Genomic DNA, 24092 nt, shown 5'->3' with positions numbered 1-24092 from the left:
ATTGGCCTTACAGATAAGCACCCACCATGCACTGATGCCATGACACTTCTGATTGAAGCTGAATAGGGACAAAAACCCCTCCTCCCCTTGGGAAAATGGAACTGGGGTTAAAATCAGGGAATACAAACTCCAAACTCCTCCTTCCTCAGGGAATAGTCTACCCCTTCATTTGTATGAAGCCCCTCAACACCGATGATAAAGAATCCCAGGGTGGCGGCTCCTCACCTGTCTGCCCACTGTCCCCTTTGCTTAAATAAACTCTCACTTTCTCTTCCCAAACTCTCTGAGTTGTCTCTGAAATCTTTCGGGACAAAGAACCTTAAATTCACTGGCAGCAATGTTATCTCCAGATGAGGTTAAATGCCTGGTCTTTATAATTTTATCTGGGTTAAAACTATTAGTTTAATAAATGTGAACATTTAAAGTACATCACGACTTTAAAACCTAGTACTGTTGATTCTTTTCTTCAATTAAAATTTTTTATTGAAGTATGGTTGTATAATACAGACACTTATAATGTTTCAGGTATACAGCAAAGTGATTCAGTTATATATATATATATATATATACATATATTATTTTTGAGATTCTTTCATTTATTGATTATTAGAAAATATTGACTATAGTTCCCTGTAGATCCTTGGTGTTTATCTATAGTAGTGTGTATCTATTAATCCCAAATCCCTAATTTATCCCTCCCTGCCCTCTAATATTTTTTATTGTTCTTTTTGCCACACTGCACAGCTTGCAAGGTTTTAGTTCCCCGACCAGGGATAGAACCTGGGTCCCCTGCAGTGGAAGCACAGAGTCCTAATCACTGGATTGCCAGGGAGATCCCAATTCTTCATTTTCTTTTTTAAGGTAGTATAAGACCTAAGAAATGGAAATCACCCCAGACCACTTCATCCATTAGGAAGCCCAAGAACTAACTGGTCTTTGTAAAATTTCTCCACTCACAGCTATGTCTTCTCAAAGCCGGGACCCTTCCCTCCACTTACATCCATGAGTGATAAAGGGTGCTGTGGCCACAATTAATAATACTAATAACAGGGGATTTCCCTGGTGGTCCAGTGGCTAAGACTCCACGCTCACAAAATAGGGGGTCCAGGTTCAATCCCTCGTTGCTGAACTAGATCCCACAGGCCACAGCTAAGAGCTGGCATGTTGCAACAAAGATCAAAGATGCCATAATTAAGACCCAGCGCAGCCAAATAAATAAATAAATATATTTTAAAAATAATAACAATTGCTATGGAACAAAAGTAGATGCCTCCAGAACTCTGATTCAGTTTAGACAAAATTCAGATTGCAGACCAAAAATGATATTTGACAGGAAGTATTGAGAAGGAACAATCTTTTTGAGAAAAATGCTTTTGAGAGGTCAAAGTTCTTGGCTTGTTCATGGTTTGTCTGAGGAAGCTTTGGAGAAAGTTAGAAAATAGTTACATTCCTGTGGCCAGAAGGCGGTAGGGAACCTCCCAGGTGGGGCAAAGATCTTGTTTACATTCACATGTTATGAGTTCAAACTCTTAAGTGTCCAAAAAAACTCCTGTCTTCAAGGGACACCAAGAAGGAGCAAGACTCCCTCTGAAATAATTCATTTAACAACCAAGTTTTTGTTTAACCCTCTAGGAATGCAAGCTTCAACCATGAAACATGTGACACAAAGTTTATAATGCATGTTTAGGGCAGAAAATTATGTTTGTTCATTCGGGCTGAAAAATATGCTCGTCACAAGGAAACTATTTGGCTCAGCTTAAGTTATAAATGAAATCGACAGCCTTGCGATTGTTAACCCATCATTCACTAATATCTGCTCATGTGTCTTGGGTGAATTAATCAACCGTTTCATACGTTGAGTGGATTCCCTTGTTAGATCCTATGATGATGCTTGAAATAAAGGATGGCTCTAGCAGAGTCCAGTCCAAACACAGCACCAAAACTCCTTCTTCCAAAATGCCAGCATTCATAGAAGTTGTACTGTGACGCAGATGCTGCAAATTAACACTCTACACATACCTTCTCATGTAATTTTCATAACTCTGTGAAAACATTGCTATTATACCAATTTTTTAAAATATTTATTTATTTGGCTGTCCCGGGTCTTAATTGTGGCACGTAGCATCTTCATTGTGCCATGGGGTTGTGGTGCATGGACTCTAATTGTGGTAGGGGGCTCAGTTGCTCCATGGCATGTGGGATCTTAGTTCCCCGACCAGGGATCGAACCTGCATTGCAAGGCAGATTCTTAACCACTGCACCACCAGGGAAGTCCCTATTACACCTATTTTAAAGACAAGCAAATTGAGACCCACAGAGGCTAAATAACATCCCCAAATCATAAAGCTAGGATCATGGCTAGGATTCAAACCTTAGTTTATTCCAAAGCTTAGGTGGAGATGATTGGTTTGTAAACAGGTACATTTCTAGACTCTTGGGTTTCATTGTTTTGAGGGTCATTTTGCTTCTTTCTTGGTTTCTACCAGTATTCCTTAATGAGTGGGTATTGGTTTTTCAGATGGACTAAGTGGAAGAGGATGTTGTCCAGGCTCATGAGAGCCCAGGATCAGAGCATCCTTTGAGGCAGTGCTGGACCCATCTGAAGATTCAGCAGGGAGCTGCTGGGGCTGAGACGGAGAGAAGAGTGGAAATGGGTAGGAACGGTGGCTTGGCCCAGCCCCTGGCCCTTTAGACCAGGGATTCTCCACCTTCTGTTGGGCCCCATCCCCAAAGACCTGGATTCGATAGGTCTTGGATGAGGTCTGAAAAGTTTGCCTTTCTAGCAAGTTCCAAGGCCACTCTGATGCTGCTGGACTGGGGACCACACTTTGAGAAGCTCTGATCAAGACCTTCAAATCCACCATGCCCACCTCACCATCTCCACCCTGCCTCACTCTCTCAAATTCATTTCTCACTTATTGCTGGTACCATAGGCTAGACTGTTTTGATATCTATTTTCTTTTACTTTTTCATGAGGACCAGACTCATCTGAGATGTTACAACTCCCTAGGGTCATGGAATGTGGCATTATGTTTCATTTAATAATCATCACTGATTGGCTGACTGCTATGAGTGAGGATCAGGGTCTTGATATTGATCTTCCAGATATAGATCCAAAGCTTAAGATGAGATTTCCTGAGAGAGACAGTAGCCTGATTAAGAGTCAGGTTTTGGAAGCAGATGCACCTGTCTGCAGGTACAGGTATAGAGATCACCAGTTCCTGACATCACAATGACTCCCAATAACATTTTCCACTCCTAGGCCTGTTTAATTTCCATGCTGAAAACCTCATCCCTCTACCAAGTTTTTTTATAGATAAGGCAAATACTTTAGAGGTTTGATACCCCAGTTTTGTTAAGAAAAGTACCCCACCAAGGGTTCTATGCTTCCCTTGTGGCATATTAAAAAGCAGAGATATTACTTTGCCAACAGAGGTCCAACCAGTCAGAGCTATGGTTTTCCCAGTAGTCACATATGGATGTGAGAGTTGGACTATAAAGAAAGCTGAGGGCCAAAGAATTGATGCTTTTGAACTGTGGTGTTGGAGAAGACTCTTGAGAGTCCCTTGGACAGCAAGGAGATCAAACCAGTTAATCCTAAAGGAAATCAGTTCTTAATATTCATTGGAAGGATTGATGCTGAAGCTGAAATTCCAATACTTTGGCCACCTGACGGGAAGAAACGACTCATTGGAAAAGACCCTGATGCTGGAAAAGATTGAAGACAGGAGGAGAAGATTGAAGGCACAACAGAGGATGAGATGGCTGGATGGCATCACCGACTCAATGAACATGAGTTTGAGCAAGCTCCGGGAGTTGGTCATGGACAGGGAGGCCTGGCGTGCTGCAGTCCATGGGGTCACAAAGAGTCGGACACGACTGAGCGACTGAACTGAACTGAACTGAAGGGTTCCATTGGGCTGAAGTTGCCAAACCACTGAAGTGTGAGGGGTGCCCTCACGTGAGATTTCAGGGAGCTGGCATCTGGGACAAGATTTAGCCTAGTTTGTGGTTTTAAATATATATGTATAGTTGAGGGACTTCCCTAGTGGTCCAGTGGCTATGACTCCACACTCCCAATGCAGGGACCTGGGTTCAATCCCTGGTAAGGGATCTAGATCCCACATGCCACAACCAAGTGTTCACATGCCTCAACAAAGATCAAAGCTCTCAAGTGCTTGCAACTAAGGCCTGGTGCAGTCAACTAAATAACTAAAATGTATAGTTGAGAGTGCAAAAAATAAATAAATAAATAAATAAAATAAAATGTATAGTTGAGGCAAAGCCCTGGATAGGTCTCCACTCTGTTAGGCCTGGGACATCTATAGGACATGCCCATTGAACCAATATTGGGAAACAGCACAGAATCAGTAGATACTGGAATGGAGATGCCTCAGTGGAATCACAAGGAAGGGACACCAGTCTCACTCTCATGGGGCAGTCGGTAATATGTTTAGAACACTTTACTGGGTCTGAGACTCACAGAAAATCTCTCCTCCCAGCTGTCTTCTTACCTGGAAAGAGGACACGGCTGACCATACCCGGGAACACCATGATGAAAAGGGGTAGCACCTTCAGGTATGCGGCCATCAGAGAGCCCCCTTTGGCGTGGGACAGGTTCTTGGCAGCCAGAGTCCGCTGAACAATCACCTGGAAAACAGTAGGGTGGTTTGAAGTTGAGATGACTTTCTCTTAAAGCAAATTAGATGTGCGTGGCTTCTTGGTAGGCATATAGACTCAGGAGCCTAGTGGATCTGGCTTCTCCAAAGAAGCATCTCTTTTATTCTCAATCCCTGTGGCCCAGTGGTCCAGCTGCAGGAGCTACACCAAGGCAGAGAAAGCAAGAACTGGAAGGAGGATAGAAGAGAAAGAGAGGTTCTGAGATACTTCCACCAACAGGATTGGTGTATCTGGGCTTATAGTTACTGCATACTGGTACACCTAGGTCTTAGCCTGACCCCCTTCTCTCTGATGGGAGGCATAAGGTAGGTCTTATCAAGATTTATCCCTTTAGAACAGATTGGTAGTTGCCAGAGACAAAGGGTGGGGGTAGGCAAAATGGGTGAAGGGAGTCAAAAAGCACAAATTTTAGTTATAAAAGAAGTCCTAGGGATGTAATGTACTGCGTGGTGTCTATAGTTAATACTGGGTCGCCTATCTTTAAGTTGCTAAGAGATGATCTTAAAAGTTCTCATTACACTAAAAAAGGTCTCATCACAAGAGAAATAGTGAAACTATGTATGGTGATGAAAAATAACTACATTTACTTTGGTGATGATTTTGCAATATACCCAAATTTTGAATAGCAAAAAAAGATTTATCCATTCAAAGGGAACGACATGCTGTCGAGTGTTTTTTGAGTGGAAAGACCGGTCCCTGCTCCAGCCTTCAGATGGCATCTACATGAGCTCAGAATTTTCTCTACTATTTCCTGAGGTTTGGGGTCTTGAAGCCTCTGGAGAAGTTGCAGAGACCTTGGTGAATTGTTGTTTAGTGGCTAAGTCATGTCTGACTCTTTGTGATCCTATGGACTGTAGCTCACCAGGCTCCTCTGTCCATGAGATTTCCCAGACAAGAATACTGGAGTGGATTGCCATTCCTTTCTTCAGGGGAGCTTTCCAACCCAGGGATCAAACCCATGTCTCCTGCATGGGCAGGCGGATTCTTTACCACTGAGCCATCTACCAGAGCTTTTATAAGTTGGTTCTGTGAACAGTAGACAAGAGGAGTGAAATGTCATTACCACCATTAATGGTGGTGAGCAGGACAAAGTTGGAGTCCTTCCCATTTTTAAAAAGCATTCATCAATGGCACAGGCTTACTGGAGTGTCCTGCTTCTTCTTTTGAAACCCACCCCCTCTCCACATGGCTATCCTGTCTTCTTGGGCACAGATCCTGCCTGATCCAGGGGTAGGCACGGGACCCAAGCCTGGCCAACCAGAGCCCTTCCACAGGGTTTTTGGATTTGGGACTTTGCAAGTTGTCAGTCTCTTTCCACTGGATGTCGATGAGAAACAATGAAGTCCGCAGGTAAGAAATAAAGACCATGGAGAAGGATACCAGAGTATGTTCCAGGAGTTTCTGAAGGCTAGTACACCTTCCTGCAGTTCGAAATCCATGAGGTTATAAATTCCCCACCCTTTTCCTAAGCTGGTTTAAACTTGATGTGTTTTTTTTTTTTTCCTGTGACTTGCAAACAAGTGTTTCCTCAACTGCATAGATTATTATTATTTGTTTGGATGCTGTCAATGAATGAGTCTAAAACATGGAATCAGCTTATTTGAGGAGAGGTGGGGGAATAGTGAGGCTCGAGCTGGGAACTGGATGTCTTTGTCTAGAAGCTGATTTAACTGTTACCTGTTGTTTCTCATAACTCCAAACATACACCCATTGGGCTTTCTAGAATACTTAAGAATGTGGTAGTTACATGTAACAATATAGCATCTATAGGATACTTTTTTTTAATGGCTTCATTAAGATGCCGGAGGGGCATCCCCAGTAGCTCAGTGATAAGAATCCGCCTGCAACGTAGGAGGCACAGGAGACTCAGGTTCGATCCCTGGATTGGGAAGATCCCCTGGAGAAGGAAATGGCAACCCACTCCAGTATTCTTACCTGGAGAATTCCATGGACAGAGGAGCCTGGTGGGCTATGGTCCCTGGGGTCACAAAGAGTCAGACACGACAGAGCAAGTGAATGCAGTTGCTCAAAAGTGCCAAATTAGGCATTCGAGCTTCAATCCTTGTCAATCCATCTGGAAGCAGATAGGAGGGTTTATAGCTTTGGAAAACCTAGCCCTTGTGATGGCAGGTTCAAAGCTGTGACTGAAAGAATGTTGGTTTTTATTCCCATGAAGTGGAGCCTCCAGAGGGGAATTTAAGAGGCAGCTGAGTAAGTTTTAAGAGCGTTGTGCTGCTCAAAACCCCACAAGCCCTGTGAAGAGTGTGTGGCCCTGTATGACAACCCCCAGACCCAAGTAATGGAGCAGAGCTCATAGAAATGTTATGAACATGAATGAGCTAATACATAGGAAATGCTTCAATCAATTACTGGTAAATGGCACAGTGATCAACAAATGGTTAAGTGTCATTATTGATTGTGATTTGCCCTTCTGTCTCTGCACAGAAAGATCTAAAACACGCTCTCAATCCGTGCACCATGCATGCCACTTTGCCTTTCTTCTGCTCTAAAGTGAGCTACACACAGAGCTGACCAAACACGTGCTTCTCCTAGGGCAGCGCCAGCACAAGGAACTAACACATAACACAGCCTTTGGGGGCCACAGAATCCAGCTCAGCAGCAACAAGACCGAGAGCCGTGGGGTCCAAAGAAGGCTTGGTTTTCTGGGCCCTCTCGCCCTCCCTGGCGTCCAGAAGATGATCGAGTCATCCTGGATTAAGTCCCCAGGCTCTTGAACAATACGAGGTGGGTCGAAGGTGGGCTTCAAGGGATGTACACTGAAATCCCAGCTAGTGAGGGGGTGAGGCATCTCAAGGAAATATTTGTATTGATTAATAAATATAAGCTGGTGACCTGTGTCAAGAGCAGTAGCATAAAACCATAGCAAAAAGGTAAATGATTTTAACAGTTTATTAAATGCCCCTGCAATAGAAAGGACTATGAGCAAATTCCCAGTGCTTCTGTCTTTTACAATTATTAGTAATCCCACTAATGAGAAAACAGAGGCTGAAGATACTAAACAAAGTTATGCCACCTGAACTTCAGTCCAAGCCTGTTAAGGTTGAGAAAGCCCAGGCTCTCAGCCTGCATCTGAACTGTCTCCTGCCCAGTTCAGATGGGCTGAATATTGGCTGAACTCTCCAGCCAATATTTGCTAAGGAAAAGATCAGGGGAGAGGGTTAAGAGGGGAGAGTGATTTTCTAAAGGGGCAACACTGTACCCATCTCTGGCTTGGGTTTTAGCTCTTCACTCAGAGGCGTTCTCACCCATGGGGTGACCGAGGTTCACTCTCTGCAGTGCCTCCTGCACCAATTCAGTGGCCCAGCTCCATGATCATTATTTTGGTTAAAGTCTCATCAGCTCTGAATATGAAATACAGCTTCCAAAATGACACACAGATTGCTGATCCTTAATGTAATGGAAAAACCAATTTCAATAGATGACATATTCACCGGGCTTGAAATCTGCGAAAGTATAAAAAGGTGTGCAGTGAAATGGCTCCCGTCCTTCCTGGCACACCTACCCCCGGAAGTAATCGCCCTCAGTTTTAGGTAATCCATCTGGAGTTTCCTTTAGCACATTCACGTGTGCGCCCGTGCTCTTTCAGTCGCTCAGTCGTGTCTGGCTCTTTGCAACCCTATGGACTGCAGCCCACCAGGCTCCTCTGTCCATGGAATTCTCCAGGCATGAATACTAGTGGGGCTGCCATCTCCTCCTCCAGGGGATCTTCCCAACCCAGGGATCGAACCAGCATCTCTTATGTCTCCTGCGTTGGCAGGTGGGTTCTTTAGCACTAGCACCACCTGGGAAGCTCTTCAGCAAATACAAGCAAATGCAAATACGGATTCTATCCCCACCTTTTAACACAACAGGCTTATTTTACCCACAGCAGTGTCTTTTGCCTTTCTAATTTCTTTTTTTTTTCACCAGTTAGATATTTGCTTTAAGGGATTGGCTTTGGTGGGTCCCTCTGCCCCAAACTCTCTTCCTTGACAATCACCAGAACCCACTTGCTCTCCTCCTTTGCCAAAGGTCACTTCTCAACCATGATTCTCCTGACCACCCTATTTTTAAATGTCACTCTCACACTCTCAACCTCCTTTTTTTTTTTAATGACAGTTATCACCTTGTACTGTTCCATTTATTTATTTACTGCCGTCTACTTCTGTCAGAAGAAAGTGAGTTCTACAAGGACCGAGTGTCCTTGTTTACCTGTGACTTCCAAGCAGCTGGTACAGTATTTGTGGAGCAAATAATACCAATGTCAGCTAAAACCTCCATTTAAAATATATCATCGCTTTTGCTTACTGGGTCTTTCCAGACATTCAGCAGGATGTATTAAGTTTTCCCTTTGCAAAAAGCAGCAGCTTTGGATTTGCCATATGAGCAAGAATAAGCAGATGATGTGTAGAGTAGTAGAGAAATAAGAGAACAGATAGGGGAAGGACAAAAACCCAGCTTCTAGACACCCCAAGGAAGCATTCCGGGGGCTCAGCCTGCTGCCCTGTACCTGATCCGTGCACCAATACCAGAGAGACGGGATGGACATTCCAAATAGGATCCCGGGCCATGGGAGATCAGACGTCACTGGGTCTCGGAAAATATGGAAGGCATCTTCCCGGGGCAACCCGCAGCTGCTGTTCCCGCTCCGGTTGCTGGCCATTGCCAAAAAATATTTCTCCTCCAAGCCTTCCAACCCACCAACTGCAGCAAAACCTAGAATTAAGAGGAAGCCCAAATTTGCCAGGAACTCAGATTGATCCACAGCAGCTCATAAGGGAATGGTTGGAGATTGGTGAAATCCTACTTAGAACCACAGCAAAGTTAATTGACTTAGAGCTTCTTAGCCTCCTATTTTAAAAAAACATTTTTTTAATGCCTTTGGTAGTGACTATGGATTGCTTCTTAGAATAATATTTCTAAATATATAATACAAAATTGTCGTTTAGTCACTAAGTCGTGTCTGACTCTTGCAACTCCGTGGACTATAGTCTGCCAGCCACCTCTGTCTATGGGATTTCCCAGATGAGAATGTTGGAGTAGGTTGCCATTTCCTCCTAATACAAAATACATCAATTATAAAGGAAGCCAAATACATCGAAGGCACTCATCAAACCATGAGAACTAAGACATAGTAATTTATTTATTTGCACCATTAAATACAAAGACTCCACAGTGGGTCAAATAACAATCTAGTTTTAAAGTAACCATGGACACAGACAGTGTTTCAACACATCAGCAGCAATTATAAAAACATTTGGATAAAAACATCAGGGTTATATTTTGGTTTCAAAGTCACAGATATTGCTAATATCCCTGTGGTGAGCTGCCTATGCTAATAACTGAAAGATGCTAAATGTCACTGGTAGATTTGTGAAAACAGATGGATTTCTTTCCCATCCAAGGTTCACAAAACCTGTACCTTCTGTCCATGGACCCCACGTTAAGAAACTCTGCCTTAAGGAAACATACTTTCACCTCTAAACTTCTTCTCAGCTATCCCAATTTATGGTATTTCAAGAGTGGTCCAAGTAACCTATGGCCTTGAGAAAGTCATTTCTCCATCTGAGATTCAGTTTTTCATCTGCGAGTGGTAATAATAAAGTGCCAACCTCACAGCACTGGAGCAAGGACTAAGTGAGATTCTGCATATAAAATGCACAGCATCCGGCACAAGCATGAGTTGTCTATAAAAAATAATAAAGCACTGTAGTTTGCAGATAATTTGCTTTGTTATATTAATCGAAAGGATTCAAGGTTATCCCCAAAATAACACTGCTCTCACTGGATTATGTTCTGGAAGATTGTGTTTGTCTTTTTTGTTTCTTTTCTTGGGTATTTTTTGTTTGTTTGTTTCTTGGTATGGAAGAGAAGGGGTTGGTGTTACCATTTGGGTAAGAATGATATGTAACCAGCAGCCTGGCTTATTTTTGTGGAAGAGTGTGGTAAACAGTGGCTACTGGGGGGAAAATATTTTTGATGATAAATTTTTGTCATGCTTTTTTCCCTGAAAAATTATTTTGTGGTAGTGGGAGGGAAGGATAATTGTTTGTGGTCCAATTATCAGTAATTGGACCTTGAATATATACCATTCAAGTCAAGAGAAAGCTAGACAGACTATATTAATATTAGACAAATTAGACTCCAGAACAAAGAATACAGCCAAGGATAGATAGGAACACCACATAATGATAAGGAGGTCAGTTCACCAAGAGCTCATAACAATCCTAAGAAGAGAAAGAAGTCAACTATTATAGTTGGAGACCTCAATACCCCCTTTTTAGTGGTTGATGGAAAAATAAGACAAAAATATTTATACAGATAAAGAAGATTTATACAACACTATCAACCAAGTTGACCCAATTGAAATTTATAAAGCACTACACCCAACAATAGCAGAATACATAGTCTTCTCAAGTACTCTTAGAAGATTCATCAAAATAGGCAATGTTTCTGGCCATAAAACAAACCTCAATAAATTAATAAGAAATAACATCATACAAAATATATTCTATTATTGTAATGGAATTAAACAAAAAATAACAGAAATATATCAGAAAAATCTCCAATATTTGAAAATAAGTTGTCCCTGTTTGCTGATAATATATTATATATAAAAAATCCTAAAGATTCCACCAAAAACAGTTAAAACTAATAAATGAATGAATCTAGTAAAGCTGCAGAATACAAAATCAATATGCAATAATCAATTGTGTTTCTATATACTATTCAGGCCTCCCTGGTGGCTTAGACAGTAAAGAATACGCCTGCACTGTGGGAGACCTGGGTTTGATCCCTGGGTTGGGAACATCCCCTGGAGAAGGGCATGGCCACCCACTCCAGTGGTCTTGCCTGGAAAATTCCCATGGAAGGGAGGAGCCTGGTGGGCTACAGTCCATGGGGTTGCAAATAGCTGGACACAACTGAGTAACCAAACACATAAGCAGATACTATTGGAAAGAGATATTCAGAAAATAGTACCAATACACATTACTACATATGAAATAAACAACATGAATTTACTGTATAGCACAGGGCACTATATTAAATAATTTATAATCTATAATGGAAAATAATCTGAATATATATACACATATATATTTACACCTCAAACTAATACAATACTGTAAATTGACTATACTTCAATGAAAAGAAAGCAATATTGTTTCTAATTGCATCTAAAAGAATAAAATAGGAATCAATTTAATCAAGGAGGTGAAAAGATCCGTACACTGAAAACAATAAATAAGAGTGATAAAAGAAATTGAAGAAGACACAAATAAGTGGACAGATATTCCATGTTAAATGGACTGGAAGATCAAGATTGTTAAAATGTCCATACTACTCAATGTGATCCACAGATGCAATGAAATCCCTATCTAAATTTCAATGGCATTTTTCACAGAAATAGAAGAAAGAAAGGAAAAAAAAAAAACAATCCTAGCATTTACATGGAACCACAAAGGATCCTGAATAGCCAAAGCAACCTTGAGAAAGATCAAAGCTGGAAGCATCACATTTTCTGATGTCAAACTATATTACAAAGCTATAGTAATCAAAACAGTATGATATTAGGAAAAAGCAGTCCTGTAGACCAATGGAACAGAATTCAGAGCACAAAAACAGGACTTTCCTGGTGACCCAGTGGCAAAGACTTCACCTGCCAATGCAGGAGACGTGAGTTAGATTCCTGGTCTGGAAAGATTCCGCATGCCACAGGGCAACTAAGCCCTCTCACCACAACTATTTAGGCTGTGCTCTAGAGCCCAGAAACCACAACTGCTGAGCCCTCATACCACAGCTGCTGAAGCCTGTGCACCCTAGCGCCTATGCTCAGCAACAAGAGAAACCACTGCAATGAGAAGCCAGCACACCACAATTAGAAAGTAGCCCCCCTCGCTGGAACTACAGAAAACCCCACACAGCAATGAAGACCCAGCACAACCAATAAATAAATAAATACATTTTTAAAGGCACAGAAATAAAACCATGATAAACAAGGGGATTCAAATTGACATATACAAATCACTATATATTAAATAGATAACTAAAAAGAACCTACTGCATAGCACAGGCAACTCTCCTAAATACTCTGTAATAATTTACATGGGAAAAGAGTCTTAAAAAGAGTGGCTATACATATATATAATATATATATATTATATATATGACTGATTGATGTTGCTGTACAGCAGAAACTCACACAGCACGGTAAATCAACTATATTCCAATAAAGATTAATTTTAAAAAATAAAATAAGCTTTATGATTAAAAAAAAGAAAGAAAGAAAATCAAGCATATATTGTCAATCAGTTTTCCACATTTAAAAACCTGCAGATACCTTAGGAGAAAGTCTGCTAGATATAGCAGAATGAGGAAGATTGCTGAAGGTGAATCGGTTATCTCTCTCCTGACTGATCATAATGAATTAAATAGTGGAACTTCCTCATTGAGACCCCATATTTAGGAAAAGAGATCAGGGAGTTGGCTAAATAGCAAACCATGTGAAGGTCTATCTTTTGGCTCTTTTGCCTCCAAAACCCGAGAGTGTTATGAGTCACTTATGTGGCCCTGGGAGATTCAAAATATTATGATAGCAACCACACTCAACATTTATCTAGTGAGGCTGAACATGTGTCTTTATATATTTATTACTCATTTGTTTTCTTCTTTATATAAATCAGTGAAGTTTTTCTTCTTTGTAAGGATCCAGAACATTTCCTGATACAGTTTATAATAAGCAAGTCTTATTGCTGTTTTTTTTTGTGTGTGTGTGTGTGAAACTAATTTATTATTCCATGATTTTTTTAAAATGTTGTTTGAAAGGTAAAAGTAACGCATGCACAACATTCTGCATAACTGTGCAGAAAGACACAAAGTTAAGGTAAAAATTCTTGCCTACACTCTTTGACTCCTGCTCCTAGACTCTTCCCAATAAAGTTATTACCCACATTATCTCCCTACTCTTATCACCAGCCAGTGTGATAGGGAAGGAAGAGGGTGAGATCGGAGGTCAGTCTGACTGGGGCTTGAATCCTGGCTTTGAATTCTGGCTTTGTGACATTGGGCAACTTTCTGACAGTTGGTGCCCTAATTTTCTCATCCAACAAAGGGAACAACAGTAATACCAATACCATTGGGTTGCTGTGAGCATTAAATGATAGCACATCCGGATCACAAGGGTTTTAATACTTATTAATTTTTGAACTTTTAATTTTGAGATAACTATAGACATACAGAAGAGTTGTATAAGTAGCACAGAGAGTTTCCATACACCCTTCTCCTAGTATTACGGAAACTAAGAAATTAACATGGGTGCATTACCATTAACCACAATAGAAGCTGTTCCGATCGCACCGCTCATGTTCTTTTCCTCTTCTGGAAGTCAGATCAGGATCCTACACTGTGTTTATTCACTGTGTCTCTTTATTTTCCTCCTCTCTTCGTAGTTCCTCAGTCTGTCTTTATTTTTCATGCCCCTGATGCTTTTGAAGAATACTGATCATTGTAGTTTGTAAAATGTCCCTCACTTTGTCTGATGTTTATAAACGATGAAGTTGAGGGTATATATTTCAGCAAGAATGGCACAGAGGTGACTGTGTCCTCAGTGACCATATAAGAAGCTACATATGGGTACACCTGATTATTGTGTTATCAGTTACTATATCTTGATCACTTAGTACAGTGGTGCCATGCTTCTCCACTGTAAAGTGGATGTATGTCCCCTTGTAATGAACAAATATTTTGGATTTGATGCTTCGAGACCAAGCAAATATGCTATTTCTTCATAAACTTTCACTTGCTAACTTCAGCATTTATCGTTGGCTTTTGCCTGTAGCAGTTATTACTATGGTGTTCTAATGGTGTTATTCTATTTCCCTCACCCCACCTGCATTTATTAATTGGAATTTTCCTGTAAGGAAGAACGATTCCTTTACTTCCTTTTATTTTGTTATTTATTTATCCACACCAGTATAAGAAGTTCTATTAATTTTTCCTTAAGAAACAGATAAGTTTCCATGATAAGCACAGTTCTCTTCCAGCTAAAATAACCAATGCCTCAAGTAGGAATCCCCCAGCTGGGTTTGAAACTGTGAAGAAAGCAGATGTCCCTTCTTGAGAGAGGTGCTGTCATCCACCCAAATGACCCTGGGACCCCACTTACTGTAGCCCATCAGGATGAGCGCTCCTATAAGCATGATCAGAGTCTGTAGAGCATCCGTGTAGATCACAGCTGCCAGGCCACCTAGAGGGGAGATGAGCACAGAGGTGACGGTCAGGTACTCTGATGGAGAGGAGTTATTCTGGGTGGGTGGCAGAGGAAACTTTGAAATTCAGGACCTGAAGGGACAGAGGTCTTAGTGTTGACTCTTTGCAAAGATGGCCACAGCAGGATCCATTTCTCATGTGCCTGCCCACTTTGTCATGTAGCTTTGCTGTCCTTTCATATTGAGGTGAAGTTGATTCCTCTTCCTCTTAAATTGGCTTGGCCAAATGGCTTGCTTTAACCAATAGATATGGTGGAGGGGGATATTATGGAGCTTCAAGCCTGGGCCTCAAGGGGCCCCTGCAGCCCCTGCTCTTGTTCTTGTGTTGTCCTAAGACGACTATGCTTCTTTAAGAAGCCCAGTCCAGGACTTCCCTGGTGGCCCAGTGGATAAGAATCTGTCTGCCAGCGCAGAGAACACGGGTTCGATCCCTGGTCCAGGAAGATCCCACATGCTGCAGAGCAACTAAGCCCGTGTGCCACAGCTACTGAAGCCCTCTCACCCTAGAGCCTTTTCTCCACAATGAGAGAAGCCACCACAATGAGAAGCCCATGCGCTGAAACCGTAGAGTAACCACAACTAGAGAAAACCCGTGTGCAACAGTGAAGACCCAGCATGTCAGATAAATAAATATTATAAAAAAGAAAAAGCAGATACATATCAAGGCCCTGCTCCCCACCAGCCGCTCTTCTGGGATGCAAGTCTTAGGGGAAAAGACGAGCCTCAGGCTCCAAAACTGCAGTGGTTTGTGATCCAGCTATGCACTGTGCTTGTGAATACACCTGCTCAGCATTTAGTAGGTTCTAAGAAAAAGTTCTTAAAGAAATAAATGGAAAATAGCTTTATGTAGGTATGGCACATTTTGAAATCCTCCCTTCCATCAGACAATCTTTTCCCTCTGGACAATGGCCAAGAGAAATCATATCTCCCAGGGTAACAGATTGAGAGTTCATGAAGGCAAGGTCTTAGCATACTGGAATATCAGAAGACGGGCCAGGAAAAGATAGGATGGATCACAGCTCCTGCCCACCACCTCTCCCAGCAGCACCCCTTGTCCAGTCGTACCTGCAATGGTGTATAGAGCTGTGACGGCCAGCAACCCGACTATGGCCAAGTAGAGATTCACATGCAAAGACTGCTGAATGAAGATGGCGCCTGCATACATGTCCACCTAGAGAGAAGTCAATGGGTGTATGAATGAGTGGACATTTTAGCACAATTTCCCCAGGCTCAGGCCCTAGCCTTGATTCTGAGAAACACAGAAACATATGTTATCCTTTCTTCACCCATCTCTTCCCAGATCAAGGGTCTCAAATGGGAACCCTATGGGTGATTATGTTTGAGATCCCTTCACTAGGCTAATACAGGTTCCTCAGTGGTCTTCCTGCTTCTCTTCTTGATCTGCTTACACTCCATCCTCCACACTGCAGCCTTATCAAATACCATCATGATCATCTCATCCTCTCCTCCTCATCAAAACTCTTCAGTGGCTCCCTACTTGCCCCCAAGATTGTTGTTCAATTGCTAAGTTGTGTCCGACTCTTTGCAACCCCACAAACTGCAGCACACCAGGCTTCCCTGTCCTTCACTGTCTTCCGGAGTTTGCTGAAACTCATGTCCATTGAGTCAGTGATGCCATCCAACCATCTCACCCTCTGTTGCCCACTTCTCCTCCTGCCCTCAATCTTTCCCAACATCAAGGTCTTTTCCAATGAGTCGGCTCTTTGCATCAGGTGGCCAAAGTATTGATGCTTCAGCTTCAGCATCAGTCCTCCCAATGAGTATTCCTTGAGGATTGACTAGTTTGATCTCCTTCTGTCCAAGGGACTCTCAAGAGCCCCTCAGATAATGTCCAAATAAGTTAGAGCTCTATGCCAGGTGCTTCACAGTTTGCCTGCCACTTGATTTCATTTCCTTTACTCACTTCATGCTCCCAGTCCCCCAGGCATGCTGAAATATACCCTGTTTCCCTAACAAGTCAAAGTTGCATGTTCTGTCCATCTATCTGGAATGCCAGTTCCTCTTTCTCTATATTTTCTCAGCATCGTTCTCACATGTAACTTCCCTTGGGAAGGCTTCCCCACGTCTGTAGATTCCCACCAGGATGAGAGCAAGTGTTGTCCTTCTAAGTCTTTCTTTCACATCTGGAGCTGGCAGACAGTCAGTTATAGTTGTTTGAATGTAATGGAATTCCTGTACCCCGCCCCACACCACCTCACACCGGACAAGGTCTCCCCCAGTTCCAGATTGAAGAGAAGATGGCATCCTGTGAGTCAGGCCGAGCCGCACCTCCTGGAGATTGCCAAGCATCTGCTCTTGGCCGCTTTCCAGGAGATCTGCCTATCCAAAGGTCAGGGTGGGACAGATTGAATGGCTGTCAGCACATGTGACTCATAGCTGATAACTGTCTGATCCCAGGAGGAAAATGACAGACTCACCCCAGGGCTCTCGGAGTCCCATTCAGTGTCGGGTGCCATCCTGAGATGTTGCTGAAGAAGCTTTGGCAGGAGACAGGGGAGGAGTCCTCTCCACCTTTTCCCCATACTTACTCTTCCCCTGCTTGCTCTTTGTTCCCACCCCTCCCATCTTCCTAGAACCTCCCAGAAGCTTCCTCAATAAGAGAAGAATGTGGACGGGCAGCGGACGCCACCAGCAATGGGCTGTAACGAGCTTCTCACCGGCTGCATCCCCGTCTTACCGAGATCTTGGTGAAGATGTAGATAAACAGGTAGAGCACAGCCAGGATGATGGGAATCCTGTTGCCACCAAAACGTTTCCGTAGGTACTCTGGCATCGTGGTGACCTGGGGACCAGAGCTGAGCTTTTGCCACCCAGCAGCCCTTCCTCCCCCTCCTCCCCAAACTCAGAAGCACAGATGGTCTTCTTGGGATTCTCAGTGGGAGACTTAAGAGGGAGGAGAAAGTGGGGACCAAAGGGTGGGGTGAGGATGAATTGGGGTTCTGTGAAGAGCTATGTACTTAACTATCATATATGCCAAATGTATATCCTATCCCAATTTTTGCCATCTGTGTTATTAATGTTATGTTATAAAACTTATAAATGTTACTATAAAACAATGTTTTTCTTTAAACCAACTCATGTTTATTTTTTTATATTTATTTTTTTTAATTAAAGGATAATTGCTTTATCATGTTTACATTTAAATAAACATCTAAAAAGAGAAGGAAATGGCAACCCACTCCAGTACTCTTTATTCTTGCCTAGAGAATCCCATGGACAGAGGAGCCTGGTGGGCTACAGTCCATGGGGTCACAAGGAATCCAGACACAACTGAACACACACACACACACTCACATCTATAAATAACAATGCAAATCACTACTGTGAAATGGAAAAATCAATCCTAAACTTAAGGAAACCAGCAAAAATATACACATTGATAATAAAATAACTCATTTATGTTCTATTCATTTCTGGTGCCTTCCTCTTGCACACAAAAAACCCTGGGCCTGGAACCTACTCTTTTAAAAAAAAAAGTCATCAGAAAAGTGTTGGACAGATGTTAAAAGCACACTAACACCAACATGAAACATTACCCTTGAGCTCATTGAAGACAATGGAGGAGGCAATAACTTCTCTAGATGATTCAGTGTCGTTGGCTCCATATCTAATGCATAAAATCATCTCAACAATCTCCATTTGTCCTTGCTCTAAACTTTGGGAAAATTGCTCTAAACTGTTAACCAGGTTACCAGGAACACAGAATCCTAAAAGCAAAATGTGCACATTCCGGAGACAGCAGAGAGACCAGGGCAGCACTGAGTGAGTGGCTCGCCCATGGTCCAGATGGGTGGTCCCAGGCTGGCTGTCCTTGCCATATGGGGCACCCCAGGGGCTGGGTCATGCTGATGAAAACCATTATTTGGGTGATACTTTTCTTGGGGGATGGCATGTCCTTTCCCAATCTCCTCACTGTACCCCCAGACTTGGGTTCAGAGGATGCTGTGTTTGGACAAAAGAACCTCAAACCAAAAACTTTTCTTTCATGAGATCCTAGATCTCAGATGGAGAAGGAAAGAGAGCTGATTATAGTCACAGAAATGTTTGCAGCCCCTTTTCCAGGCTGCTGCTGCTTGGATGTTTCCCAGTCCAACCCAGGGAGAGACTAATGGGTACCAAAACATGAGCTGACAGACAGCCAACCATCCACCCCAAGGTCAGATGTGAAGGCAGAAGAAGCTCGGAGGGGAGACTGGGAGAAACTGGATAGCCAGACTTGATTTAAGAATGATAAACTGAGACTTCCCTGGTGCTCCAGTGGCTATGTAGTGGACCTGGGTTCGATCCCTGGTCTGGGAACTAGGTCCCACATGCCACAGTTAAGGGTTTGCATGCTGCAGCTAAAGATCCTGCCTGCCACAACGAGGACCCAAAGCAGCCAAATTAATAAATTAAAAAAAAAAAAGAATGCCAAATTGTTAATAGTAAAACCTGGCTATTCAAGACTATAAGGGTGTACAGTGTAAAATTATTTCAACATTAATGTATGTTTGAAAATCTTTTCATAATAAAATACTGGCCAAAAAATTGAACTCTAGAAATAAATATGTATGTGCTCAGTTGCGTCCAACTCTTTGTGACCCCATCGATTGCACCCCGCCAGGCTCCTTCTGTCCATGGGGATTCTCCAGGCAAGAATACTTGAGAGGGTTGCCATGCCCTCCTCCAGGGGATCTTCCCAATCCAAACCCAGGTCTCCCACATTGCAGGCAGATTCTTTACCGACTGAGCCACCAGGGGAGCCCATAGAAGTAAATAAATGAACACCTTGAAATTTTAAAAACTTAAAAAGTATCTCTTCCCTCCCCCATCCCTGAAAGGGCATTTAGGGGTTCTGACCCCGGTGAATGTCTTGTCTCAACCTTCTGATTTGTTGCAAGGCAAACAGGGGTTTTTCCTGAAGCACATGGCACTAAAGTCTGGCACTATCAGGGAATAACACACAGAGGGATTCAATCAAACCGCACTGAATGGACACACTCTTGGTGACAGTTTGTTGTTGTTCGTCAGTTGCTAAGTCGTGTCTGACTCTTTTGCGACCCCATGGACTGTAGCCCACCAGACTCCTCTGTCCATAGGATTTCCCAAGCAAGAATACTGGAGTGGGTTGCCATCTCCTTCTCCAGGGGATCTTCCTGACTCCAGGATCAAACCGACATCTCCTGCTTGGCAGGAGGATTCTTTACTACTGAGCGGCCTGGGAAGCCCTCTGGTGATGGTGTCAGAGCTAATTAGAGAGAGCGCATGAAAGCTTCGGCCCATTCAGATAAGTAGACCAAGGATGCTGCTGCTCAAGCGGATTCACTGTCTGGTCTGTGAATGACAACCATCAGCGGGTCTTGCTGGAGAGCGACATTCCTATCCTTGGCTGACAGCCTTTATTATCAATTGACCTCCATTTCGATCTACAGAGAGCTGCACAGCCTGCTACATGCAGGACGTTTCTAATGAGCTAAGAGAGGAAGGAGGCATGAAAATCATCAGAAAGTGAACGGCACTGGTATCTAGAAATCAAACTCTGGGGAGAAATGTGATGCTAGCTGACAGATGGGAGGCAGCGCCCAGGCTGTTTGTTGTAAAGTGGCTGAGAAGGCAATTTGGAAGAAAACAAGGTTGAGAGACAGAGATGTGAATGACTGTTGACACAGGAACCACCCTATGAGTGTTGCTGGGTGAACATTAACAGGAAATAAACACAGCCAATGACAGCTGCCCCGAGAGAGGACCTCCTGAGCTCCATGCTCTGGGGGCTCCTCATCTCCTGAGGATGGAAGGTGGCGAGAGGACGTCAGCATCTGTCTTACTCTCCCTTGAATCAGATCCAGACCGCCACACTCCATCCTCATGGGAAACCCCTCCCTCTTCCTCGGAAAGCCATGTCATCAGCCATAGCAACCTCCGCTCACCCCAACCCTCCCCAGAACGCTGTTCAGCAGCCAATGAGAATTTCAGTTCCTTTGTGGTCTTGCCCTCTTTCTAGGCTTTCCCCCAGTCTGGAAGCAGTTTCAAGGACAGTGCAGAGAACCTACATGGGACACTTTGTACAATGTCCTAGCCCCAACAACAGACAGGCATTTCCACCTCAACAACTCATTTCTCTGGCCAGCATCCAAACCTCATCATCTCCAGGACTCTATTCACCACCAATCCCCAAAGTTTTCATCAATGCCACCATCTCATTTGCTCAGCCTGATGACCCTGGCTTTGGCACTTGACTGAGATTTTCAGTTCCTAAATGGTGCCTCTTCTTTTGAATGTCAGCTCATCCTGCCTTTTGATTCCTTCTGAAATCATGGACCCTGCTACTGAGTAGCTTCAACAAATATTTTTCAAGCATCCACTATGTATCGGACACTATTTACTTTTGGCTGCCCTCTTTGCTGCCGCGTGTGCAGGCTTTTGATTGCAGCGGCATCTCTTGTTGCAGCATATGGTCTCTAAGTGTGCAGGCTTAGAAGTTGTGGGCCACAGGCTTAGTTGCCCTGTGGCACATAGCATCTTCCTCGACCAGGGATCAAACCCATGTCCTCTGCACTGGCAAGCAGATTCTAAACCACTGGACCACCAAGGAAGTCCCCAGACCTTATTCTAGACACTGAGAGAAACCAAAACTGGTTCCTGCCCTCCTGGAGCTTACGATCTAATGGGAGAGACACGCAGTCTAGTGCAGTGGCCTTCAATGGAAAGAAGAAGATTTCCTATCTCCCCAGGGAACATGCGGCAATGTCTGGAGAGGCTGTGGCTGCCACAATTTGAAGGGTGCCATTGTCATCTGGTTGTAGCTCAGTCGGTAAAATATCTGCCTGCAGTTCAGGAGACCCAGGTTCGATCCCTGGGTTGGGAAGATCCCCTGGAGAAGGAAATGGCAACCCCACTCCAGTATCCTTGCCTGGCAAATCTCATGGACAGAGGAGCCTGGTGGGCTGCAGTACATGGGGTCGCAAAGAGTCAGGCACGACTGAGTGACTATCACTAACACTGATTGTCATCTAGTGGATAGAGATAGGGGATGCTGAGAAAACATCCTAAAATGCACAGACCACCCCTCATACATGCATATACACACACACAGCAAAGACTTATCCTGGTCCAGGGACTTCCCTGGTGTTCCATTAGCCAAGACTCTGCGTTCTCAATGCAGGGGGCCTGAGTTCAACCTCTGGTCAGGGAACTAGATCCCATGTGTGGCAACTGAGACCCACCACAGTCAAATAAATAGATATTTTAAAAAAGAGAATTAGCCTGCCCCAAATGTCACCATTGCTAATGTTGAGAACGTATGGTGGGAGAGACACAGTCTAATGTGAGAGGTGTATTAATTTAATAATCACACAAGCAAATGCACAACAGCCATGACGGCAAACGAAGGAGAAGACTTAACCTAACCAGAAAGGTTAGCCCTCCAGACAGGGCTTCCTGGAGGAAGAGTTGCTTAAAGTAGGAATTGAACAGATGATAGGAGCTAACCAAACCACAAAGGAAAAGGAAACTTTACAAGAAGAGGGGAAAGTTTTGCATTAAGCTGGTGATGCAGAGCCTGGTGAGGATGAGGACCTGTTAAATACTGTCTGGAATACAGTTCGCATACAGCTCAATAAATCCTTCTTCAAAGAACAAATAAATGAATGAACTGACAGGAGTATACTGTGGATGGAGAGTAGGGTGGATCTCTAAAGAGCAGGAGTCATTTTCCATATTCAAAAGTAAAATTGGTCTATAATTTTCTTGATGGATAAAATTAGCGTCATCCTAGTCTCAAAACATGGTATACAAAAGTCAATCCTAGGTGGATAATTGACTTAAAAATAAAAAGTTCTAGATGGTAATACAGAAGAATATCTTTATGACCTTTGAATAGGAAAATATTTTTAAAATAAGATATAAAAGGCAGTAATTAAGGAAAAGTGGTAAATGGAACAACATTAAAATTAAGATCTGTTAAAGAGAACCCTCTTACACTATTGATGGCAATGTAAATTGGTACACTCACTATGGAAAACAGTACGGAGGTTCCTTGAGTGAGTGAAAGTTGCTCAGTTGTGTCCGACTCTTTGTGACCCCATGGAATCGAGGTCCATGGAATTCTCCAGGCCAGAATACTGGAGTGGGTAGCCTTTCCCTTCTCCAGGGGATCTTCCCAAACCAGGGATCGAACCCAGGTCTCCTGCATTGCAGGTGGATTCTTTACCAGCTGAGCCACAAGGGAAGTAGAGTTTCCTTAGAAAACTAAATGTAGAGTTATTGTATAATCCAGCAATCCCACTCCTGGGCATGTATGTCAGAAAAGATTATAATTCAAAAAGACACATGCAACCATGTTCACAGCAGTATTATTTAAAACAGTCAAGACATGGAAGCAAGCTAAATGTCCATCAACAAACAAATGGATAAAGAAGATGTGATATATGTACACAATGGAATATCACACAGTCATAAAAAAGAATGAAATAATGCCATTTGCAGCAACATTTATGCACCTAGAGATGATCATACTAGTGAAGTAAGTCAGAGAGAGAACAAATATTGTATAATATAACATATTTGACATCTAAAGTATGACATAAATGAACTTATCTACAAAACAGAAATAGACTCAGACGGAGAACAGGCTTGTGGTTGCAAAGGGGGTGAGGAGTGGGGGAGGGGTGGATTGGGAATTTGGGGTTAGCAGATGCAAACTCATCTGTAGAATGGATGAACAACAAGGTCCTCCTGTATAGCACAGGGAGCTACATTCAGCATCCTATGATTAACCGTAATGGAAAAGAATATGAAAAAGAATATATATATATATATATATATATATATTATATATATATACACGTATAACTGAACTCCGGGAGTTGGTGATGGACAGGGAGGCCTGGCGTGCTGCGATTCATGGGGTCGCAAAGAGTTGGATACGACTGAACGACTGATTTGATCTGATCTGATCTGATAACTGCATCAATTTGCTATACAGCAGAAATGAACACAACATTGCAAATCAACCGTACTTGAATAAAATAGCTTTTAAAAAGATCTGTTTATCAAAAAATACCATTAAGAGTTAAAATGCAAACCACAGAGTAGGGGGCAAAGATACTTGCAATACATGTAATCAGCTTGTTTCCAGAATGTACA

The 24092-nt window shown here is 42.9% G+C and overlaps 1 protein-coding gene across 1 annotated transcript in view; it reads right to left on the bottom strand.

The window, feature by feature from the left end:
* The window catches only part of SLC5A11 (solute carrier family 5 member 11), a 57404-nt gene that overhangs the window by 9108 nt on the left and 24204 nt on the right, over window positions 1–24092 (bottom strand). Inside the window, 5 exon segments of the mRNA NM_001034660.3 lie at window positions 4515–4650; window positions 9191–9396; window positions 14846–14926; window positions 16014–16119; window positions 17647–17751. Of these exon segments, the coding sequence (NP_001029832.1) occupies window positions 4515–4650; window positions 9191–9396; window positions 14846–14926; window positions 16014–16119; window positions 17647–17751 (634 nt within the window).

Source organism: Bos taurus, chromosome 25 (assembly GCF_002263795.3).
Source record: "Bos taurus isolate L1 Dominette 01449 registration number 42190680 breed Hereford chromosome 25, ARS-UCD2.0, whole genome shotgun sequence".
Classification (NCBI taxonomy): domain Eukaryota; kingdom Metazoa; phylum Chordata; class Mammalia; order Artiodactyla; family Bovidae; genus Bos; species Bos taurus.
The sequence above is the reverse complement of the archived record's forward strand: the minus strand, read 5'-3'. Positions and strand labels throughout refer to the sequence as shown.